General features: G+C 35.0%; 1 protein-coding gene across 1 annotated transcript; it reads left to right on the top strand.

Moving 5' to 3' along the window:
- Positions 1-6,315: 6,315 nt before the first annotated feature.
- LOC131026802 (ethylene-responsive transcription factor RAP2-2-like) lies at positions 6,316-7,783 on the top strand. The gene is made up of 2 exons (XM_057956782.1): positions 6,316-6,473; positions 6,712-7,783. The coding sequence occupies exons 1-2, from the start codon at positions 6,398-6,400 to the stop codon at positions 7,575-7,577; spliced, it is 942 nt and encodes a 313-aa protein (XP_057812765.1). The 5' UTR covers positions 6,316-6,397; the 3' UTR covers positions 7,578-7,783.
- Positions 7,784-9,848: the final 2,065 nt, after the last annotated feature.

Consider the following 9,848-nt stretch of genomic DNA (forward strand, 5'->3'; position numbering starts at 1 on the left):
ACGTTTGTATGTAATGGGTATGCCAAAGAGGTGTCAAAGGTTAATTAGGAAATTTTTGGTGTATTAGTTGGATACCTTTGAACATTACAATGGGGTCAATTGGTAGGTTGTTTAGAAAAAAGTTGTTTGTGAAACAAAGGGATCAATAGAGAGGTGATAGATTCAAACAAACTATGCACCTAGCTACAAGAGTCTATTGAAACAAAATTCTCAAAATCAAGAAGATAATATCATGTTATGTTTGAAATAGGGAGGGAGGGAGAGATAAAGAAAGAGAGAGAGAGGAGGGAGAGGGAGGAAAGGAGATATTGATATTGAGGAAGATAGAGATAGAGATGCATATGGAGATGGAGAAGGAGAGAGAGAGAGATAAAGAAAGAAAGGAGAGGGATAGCTAGATACAAAATAGATAAATATACTATGGGGGAGAGGGAGAGATACAAAAATAAAGATATAGATTTAAAATGATATAGAGAGAAGTGGAGAGGGATAAATATATAGGGGTAGAGAAATATGGGGAGATAGTGAGATAGATATAGAGGGAGAAATAAAAAAATAAATATGGAAATATTAAGATACAGATGCAAAGAGATATAGTTATAGAGGTGTAGGAAGAGGAAGAGGGAGAGAGATGGATGAAAAAAGAGAGGGAGACATGTGCAAAGCTAGAGGGCAAGAGATGAAGATAGGGTTGAAATTAAGATAGAGGGAGATAGGAAGTAGTAGAGAAATATATAGAGAGGTAGAGAGAGGTACAAGGAGAGAAATATAAGGAGATAGAGAGGGAGAGAAAAAGAGAGATAAATATATATGGAGATATAAGGATATATTGAGAGAGGAAATGAGGGGGGCGGAGATAGATAGATAAAGAGATAGATTATATATGGATATTTTGAGAAAGGAAATGAGGTGGAGACATGGATAGATAGGGAGATAGAGTAGATATAGACGAATATAGATTCAAAGCGAGGGAGAGATAAATCAAGTGAGATGGCGAGATGGGAGTATTGAGTTGTACGTAAAGAGAAAAAGATGGAGATAAATATAATTGTATTTGGGAAGATAATGGAAGAAAGAGAGGTAGATATAGAAAGATAAGTAGGGGATAGGGATGGAGATCGGGGGGGGAAGATGAGGAGAAATAAAGGGGGAGATGGAGAGGGGGGTAAAGAAATGAAGAGAGATAGGTAAAGGAGGGCTTAGAGAGAAGAGGGGAATAGAGGGAGAGAGATACATAGATAAAGAGAGAAGAAGGTAGAGATGGAGAGAGAGGTAGAGAGGAAGAGAGAAGAAGAGGGGGGAGAGATAGAATATATATATATATACACACGCACACACACACACACACATACACACACACACACACACACACACACACACACACACACACACACACACACACACACACACACACACACACACACACACACACACACACACACACACAGAGAGAGAGAGAGAGAGAGAGAGAGAGAGGGAGAGAGAGGGAGAGAGAGAGAGACAGAGAGATCTAATGAATTATAGAGAGGTAAAGATAATGAGATATAGATAAAAATGATAGATAAGGGAGGTGACAGAGAAGAATAATAGAGAGGAAGAGAGAGATAGAAAGATAAAAGTTTAAAATATGATTATTCTAAAATAATTCAAATTTTAATGAAACAAAAATAATTATAAATTTAACTACTTATAATAGCTTTTATTTATTATTCTAGTGACATAAATAATTAGAATAATTTCAAATTTAAATCTAAATTAAAAACTAAAATATAATAAACAAAAATATAAAATTGAAATATTTAAAAAATCACCACTAATAAATAAAACATTAAAAAAAAGATGAATTCATTAAATGTTAAATTAAAATATTATATATAATAAACAAATAAGTTAAATGTTAAATTAAGATGAATAATGTTTAATCCTAGGCCGGTTGGGTGTGGGGGAGTGGCTAGGAATCACTCTGGTCTGCTAGTTTCCGTGGTGGCACTCCCCCTGGGCACCCAGACTAACCATTACGCAGAAGCTAGTGCTGCCCACATTGGGATACACATGGCTAAAAGAGAGGGGTTTACTAAAGTGTGGCTAGAGTCCGACTTGCTAAATACTGTCAACTACTTGAGTGGCTGCACAGATCCTAGTTGGATGATTGCCAGCCTGATCAAGGACTGTCGAAATATAATCAATGATCTGACAGATTTCAAAATCTTGGACATATATCGAGAAGGCAATAAGGTGGCGGATCTATTGGCCAATCTTGCGGTGGTATACGTGGCAACCAACTGGTGGAGTAGCAGGGATGCTTTCCCCAAAAATCTGTGCGATCTGGCAAGTAACGATTATTGCATTAATCAATGATCCCTTATCAAGACATGACTCAGCTGATAGGGAAACAACTCTTTCTGGTTTTCCCTAATCACAATCCTAGAAGCCTCCATGGCGATTGGTTTTCCTATCTCATTGTGTGGCTTTTCTACTACTATTTTGATATCCTTTGGGTGTGGCTCATTTTCTACGTCTCGTTGGCAATAGTTATCTCCTTTTATCTAGTGAATAGGAGCATAATGGGAGGGGATAAGAATAGGCAAGAGCCCTCTACTTGTGAGAAGTGGAAAAAGATCAAAGATGTCTGGTAGGAAGTGGTCGATGGTGGTCTCATCCCCTACCTGGATCAGATTCATGGCCCCTCTCCTTTGATTACAAAGGCCTTTATTAACAGATGGAAAAAAGGGAGTCTCAAGGCCTATGGTGTCGAATATCAGATAGATGAAACTTTGGTGTCGATGGTCACTAGTCTGGCTATGCCTGGTAGAAGGTTTTATAGGGATAGAAAAACTGGGGAGGAGGACTTGTTGAGCTTCTTCGACAAAGACAAGGAGCACTCCAGAGTCACCAAGATGGCTAATGGCGGCTATAATAGAAAAGACCTCATGGCCCCATGGGCTGAGTTTATAATGAGATATATCACCCTTGATGGTAGGTATGCAAGTATCTTCTCCTACCATTTCACTATTTTAAATCATTTTTGCCATGGCAAAATTATCTTTGTTCCCTACTATCTTGCCTCCTCCCTTGAGAATAGCCTTTAAAAGCACTTGGACAACCCTAGCAATCCTGTTTTTCATGAGGGACTTATTGTCCTTATCATGGAACACACCAAATCCCTTGAAATTGTGCTCCTACTTGCCGATATTGGTCTGCAGACGGAGGTCCATGACATCTCTGATTTGGAGATGGACCTGGACGATAGTGGTGTCCCTGTTGATGACCCTGAATACAACCCTGAGGAGGAAAAAGACAAGATGGTCACTCCTAAGATGCTCGACAGCAAGAATCCCCCCAGATGGGTAGCCAGTAAATACAAAACCACCAGCAAGTTGATCTCCAAGGCCGAACCCCTCACCCAAAAGAAAAAGTTGGTGGCAAAGGATCAGAGCCTGAATATTACGGACCAAGGGATTAAACTAGACATCCCTATGAATGTACAGAAAGACAATCAGGGGAAAGATGGTAGTCTGATGAATCTTATCATGGAAGCCACCAAAAGCTAGGAGCACTACTAGAAGTAGGTTGAGCACGAAATCAACACCCTCAAGAAGGGGGTAAAAGAAATAATTAACATTTTCACTACTTCCCCAAAACCCAGCAAGCCGAAAAAACTCATGATCATGACTCAAAAACTCTCTCAGAATGTTGAGGTTATGAAATGTAACCATGAACAAAGCATTGATAAGGTCGAACAATCCATGGATGAGATTAAGAAAAATCCCAAGAATCTGGTCGACATTAGTAAAAAAGCCATGAACAACATCATTGAGGGGCTAGAAAAGATTAACAAGATGGTTGTTGAATATAGATCCTTCCACAGTGACCCGGTGAAAGAACTTGGTGGAGATGATGTGGCTGCTGGAGACACCAAAACAATGGGACCCAGTTCTAGAACTAGGAGCAAAAGCAGCAACAAGGGTACCTCCAGATTCATCATGGAGGAGCTTGAGGAAATCAACATGATTTCCATCCAAAAGAACAAGGATTTGGTGCTCTCGCTTAACTAAGAGCTTTCTTGCTTCGACTTGTTTGTCTATGTTTATTTTGTTTCTATTTCTATTCGAGGTTGATCCCCTGTTTGTTGTTGTTTCTTGTCGGATTGGCTATTGGTCGGCTATTTTAAAACTTTAGGTTTGGGGTCCTTGTAAAACCCGTTTATCCTTATCAAAAATAATTAATTTACCATAAATTTTTTATTTATTTATTTATTTTCTTTTAAATTTTTAATTCAACAAGCTAAATTCTAAGATTCAAATAACAAAAAGGTAACTTTGTCTCTAAAGAAAAATTAGGCTTAAATTAAAACTACTTTTGGTACATTTTGAGCCATTAAATATCCACTTGTTAAAAAAAACAAAGAAAAAATAAGAAAATGGGGCCAAATTTTGGATAAAACATGTCATGCGATTTTACTTTAATTTTTCCTCATAGAACCGCTTTAAATAATTATTAATAATAGTTACAAAAAATCTTATTTATATTAAAAGAAATATTATATAAAATAATAAATCATAATAATAATAACTTTTTAATATCATAGAAAAATGATTTAACTAAATTTATTTAAAAGGATTCTTATATAATTAATTTTTATATATATCTTAATATTTAAAAAATGGTTAGGTTGCAAAAGTTAATTTATTTTACCCACGTCAGTCAGTTAAAAGACATCTATGATTAATATTCACACTTTTTTTTGAATAATCTATTAGAATATTGTTAAATGATGTGCATTAGGTAGATGAAACTTACAAAAGAGACAATTACAATAAAATATATTTTAACACACATTTTTCTTTCAACATCTCAACTAACTTACGTTATAAATTTTCAACATATAAAAAGTAAATTGTGATGTCGAATTAATATATATGACATTCATACACTTTCTTTATAAAAAAAAACATTATTACTCTATTTCAATCATTTACTAATGATTTTTATATTTCATAATATTATTTAAATTTTAAAAAACAAAAATATGCAATTAACAATTACAAATGAATTACCAAATTAATAAATTTAATATTAATATAAATTATTTTTTAAAATTATATTAAACAGTATATTTAAAAGTGTACTAATTATAAAAATTTAATAAATCTATTTAATATATTAATTAATAAATTATTGACGTTTATTAAAATATAATAGAAAGATAATTTAAATTGAAAAAAATAACAATTATCAAATAGAAAGCTGATCATTAATCGACATTCAGTACAATCATGTCAAATACTAATAAATCAGTATATTAAATACTGGGCAGTGGGCACAGCTAATAATAAATAAAAAATGATTATTAAAGCTTTTATAAGATATCATACATTTTTTAATTGTGCACTTTGCCCAAGATTCCTTAGAGGGCGTTTCGTTTAAATGAGCTGAACTGTGTTTAAATGTTTTTATTATTACTTAATTTGCCACCCATATTAGCCAATAGAATATACTTTGGCTTTTCCGCTGCCGAAAGCTAAAAAGAGTATTATAGTATAGAAATGCACGGCCTCACACTCCATTACTGAAAAACAGCTTAATCAGGACTCAAAATGCCCTCGTAAATCGCCGTAAAATTTTTTTTGAATTCAGAGGAAGACAAACGGCCTTGATCGGGACTCAACATCTTCTTTGCCGTTGAGAATATAGAGCTAGCGATTAATTTCAACGATGTCGGAATGTGGCCTATATTTAATTTCCGTGCGAATGAAAACGGACGAGCCAGATTAATTTCATCGTCTTACACATGGCTCCGAAATTTGACACCGTTGATCTTTCAATTGAAGACCTTTTTTCACATAGGTTGGTGATCTCTGGGATCTTTGACCGAGACTTGGAGATGTTTGTCAAAGTCTTCAAGTCAATCCATTAATTTATATGCGACGGACAAACGATGGCGCAGTTACCTAGGTAATCTGGCATCTTTAGTAATTTTAAAGACTTATTCTCATTCCATGTCAACAGCAGCCTTCTTTGTTTCTAGAATTAATAAGGACGTAGATCTCGCGTAAGAAAGGGCGGGGTGAATTTTTTAATACAATAAAGATTAAAATTAATAATAAGGGTGGTCTATTCAGGATTTGGTCCAAATTCAAGCAAAAAGTTTGAGATGACTGCCAAAGTCTTATGAGTCGTGGTGGCCTGAATGAAAAGCAGTCATTCCGCGCTAGTCAAAAGGTACAGGTTGAATGTGGGGTAAATCAGATGTGATATAATGAGGCTGCAACAAGTGGAGAGAGCGTAAGTACTAAATGTCCATCATATAATGGCTCAACAAAATATGCATTGCAAATGACTTCTGCTCTGTCGTGTGGTGTCATGAAAAGCAGGCCATACAGAGAATCGGCTGCATATGGCGGAAATCACAAAACCCATGTTGGTCGGGACAGAAATCTATGCTCAGCTTCATTCTGATGTACTTCCTCAAGGTGAATATACCGTCTGAAACTTTTATTTAGTGCTGCACACAAAATGTTGTTTCTATTTTTCTAACTAGAAAATCATTTTTTAATAGGAGATGTTGTTTCTGAATTAGATTGTGTTTGAGCTTTTTAATCAGTTTAGATCTAGCATGAAAGATCAATTTAGAGTTGTAAATGAATATGAGTTGACTGAGAAGTAGAGGGAATGATGTACTTATGCTTGTGGTTGTTTCATGGTGTCCAGAACAAAAGAGTATTGATAAAAGGCAGATGAGAAATCGTTCAGAAGAAGAGAGATTAAAGAGAAAAGTTTGGGAGCTCCCCGTAATTGTGGAAAGAAACTCCGATTTGCAGAAAGAGTGGAGAAAGAGTGAGTACAGAGGAGTAAGGAAAAGACCCAAGGGTAAATGGGCGGCGGAGATTCGTGATCCAAAGAAAGCAGCTCGAGTTTGGCTGGGAACATTCGCCACGGAAGAAGATGCAGCCAAAGCCTACGACGACGCCGCTTTAAAATTCAGAGGAGCAAAGGCCAAACTCAACTTCCCACTAAGAGCTTGCCTTGCTCAACATAGTAACGATAATAATAGCTCTGTTTCTCTGAACGCATTTGACAAAAATGTCATCTTCGCTAATACTGAGCTGCCGCAGGGCACAAATTCAATTCTAACAGATTCCCCATTCATACAGTTTGATAAAGATTATTTGCCATGCTTCCCTCAATTCTCTGAATTCTTTCACTACAATACCAAACTTGCATGTAATCGAAGGATTGATCTGCAGGCTGCTAACAGTTTTCTTCCCTGGGATGCAATTCAGGGCGATGCTCAATTTCGTCAGGAAGAACAAGACCAGTCGGGTGAATCCTCCATCCAAATCCAATCTATCTTAGATCAAGAGCAATGTATTGGGAGGCCTGTTTCAAATCTATCAATTTACTGTAGACATTCATATCAGCAACAAGAACAGATGGCTCTTAGCGAGAGTTTAGCTCAGCCTGTTAGCTGTTTTGGACAGCAAGAGTTGCAGAGTTATGGAGAAAGTGTTACTTTTGAGGCGTCTGGTATCCTAGATTCCTATGAAGCCCAGTCAAATCCTGTAATACATCTCTAAGATCATTCTTTCTCCCCATCTATGGCTTGTGAACATCCTCCACATGAAGTATAAGGCGATAGTAATTAATCATTATTTATGATGAGGTAAAGAATCATGTTTATGAGGCAAGCTAAAATCGTCTTTATTGCTAGTTGCGTGTAAGATAGGTTGCTGAGAGGTTATTATACTGCCCTCCCATCTATAGAAACCAAATTATTAGCCAACCCCACATAGCTAATAGAGCATAATATATGTTGAAATAAATTTGTTTCTTGCTGTAATTCTTTTATTAGCTGGCGCACTGGATGTGGCTACTTGTCATAAAAGATACTTAAACTAATAAGTCTGAAGAATAAAAATGTCTTAGAAAGATCATTATTTAGATTTAATTTGTACAGAGTCTTATATTCATCATTTATATCATTCTTATGATTTTGTGTATTTATGCATTTGACTTATCTATTAAATTATCACATTTATCCATGCATTGATTTCTAGATAGCCAAAGTCTATTGTAATCTTATCTATATTTTTATCATGTGTCAAGTCCACAATCATGAGGTCATTCTTACTATTGCAAATTTGACCTACCTAAATTTAAATTAAAATGATAAAAAATTATTGATTGGTCTTGTTTACCTTTCTTGCCCAAGGTCAACCCAGAAAAGGTTTACATAGATTGATATCATGTGCTAGTCTGTAATGAAATTTAGTGCACATTCTAAGCATAAAAAATATCATTGAAGAAAGCAATAATCTGATCATCCTAGAGTATTGAAGCATCTCTTGTACAAAAAAAAGTTAGATTTGGTGTATTAAATGAGTAACAAATTTGTACTTTAGAAATTTGCCTATTATCTTAGATCATGTTCCTATCAATAGGTTAACTGAAATAAAACTTAAATACAATAGAGAAAGTTCTAAACTCTAAAAACAACGAGCTCACCACTCAACCTAAGGACAAGCTGCTATAAAATTTCCCCTTAACACTAGCCAAATCACCTTCATAGAATAAACCTTAATCCAAGCAGGGAGGGGAGACAACCAAAATAGCTAAAAATAGATCTATACAAGCCCAACCTAGAATACAACATTTTTTCATGTATACACTACCATGTCTATATAAAATAAATAGACCATGATAGACCATGAACAAAAAACAATTTATCCTTGCTTCTTAATTGAAACTCTAGCCCTCTTTGACACCATCTCATATGTCTTCTCCACATCTCGTACCTAAAAGGAATAACCATCGGGATTTTGCACACCCAAGTAACAATGACAATGATCTATTCTTTGTCGAGCTATGGAAGTTAGATGTCTTTTGTTGTTCATGATTGAAGGATTACGAAATCCCTCATGATTAACAAGGAGAGAAAGAACCATGAACCTACTTTGAATAGCTTATATTGGCATTGGCCCAATATTATTTGCAAACGCATATAAGGCCCTACCATTAGTCTCTTCATTGTTATCTTCAATTGCAACTTTGAAAGAATCATAGCTTGATAGATATTCTAATTTCCTTTGTAGATCATCTTTGTGAAATAAGCCTCCAATATATTTCTAATGCTTGGAGAAATCATATCTCCTCACCATCATCTCAAAAGCATAATTAGTAGTGAAATCTGCATGTATAAACTCATATACAATATGTGACATAGACCCAAAATCTTGACATAGATCAAAATAGTTTGAAACAAAAAGAGATTTTATTGCTATATATAAAAGTGGATTTTTTGAAATGGAATAAATATTTTTGCAATGAGAAAGATATAATAATTGGAGAGCTATGCTAAACAAAAGAACACAATACACCATTTATAGTAAAAAAAAAACAAGGTTAAAAATCAACACCAAGAAACCAATTAGTAGTAAATTATAATAGCTTAATTAAAAACCCATTATGAATACAATTCAGACAAGGAGAGATCCTTCAAAGATTCAAATATAGTTCATTCTTTATAAATTCTAGGTGGTCCTCCAATGCTTCATTGTCTAATTCCATAAGTGTACCCTCCTACTTTTTATGGCTCTTTGTTTTTGACTTGGGACATCCCTAGGATTCGGCATCTTTCTGTTCAACATGTTCTCTTTAAGCATTGATATGTTTGATATTGATTTTTCAATGGTGTTCATGTGTCTAGGGGATCACTTTCTTTGAATGGAATGAGTGTCCTAAATATGACAACATAATTTATTCTTGGGGTAGTTGCAATTTTTTTTACCACTCTACCCATGAGGAATGAATGTCTAGTGATAAATGTGGGTATTGAGTTATACTAAGGT

This window comes from Cryptomeria japonica, chromosome 9, assembly GCF_030272615.1.
Source record: "Cryptomeria japonica chromosome 9, Sugi_1.0, whole genome shotgun sequence".
NCBI classification, from domain to species: domain Eukaryota; kingdom Viridiplantae; phylum Streptophyta; class Pinopsida; order Cupressales; family Cupressaceae; genus Cryptomeria; species Cryptomeria japonica.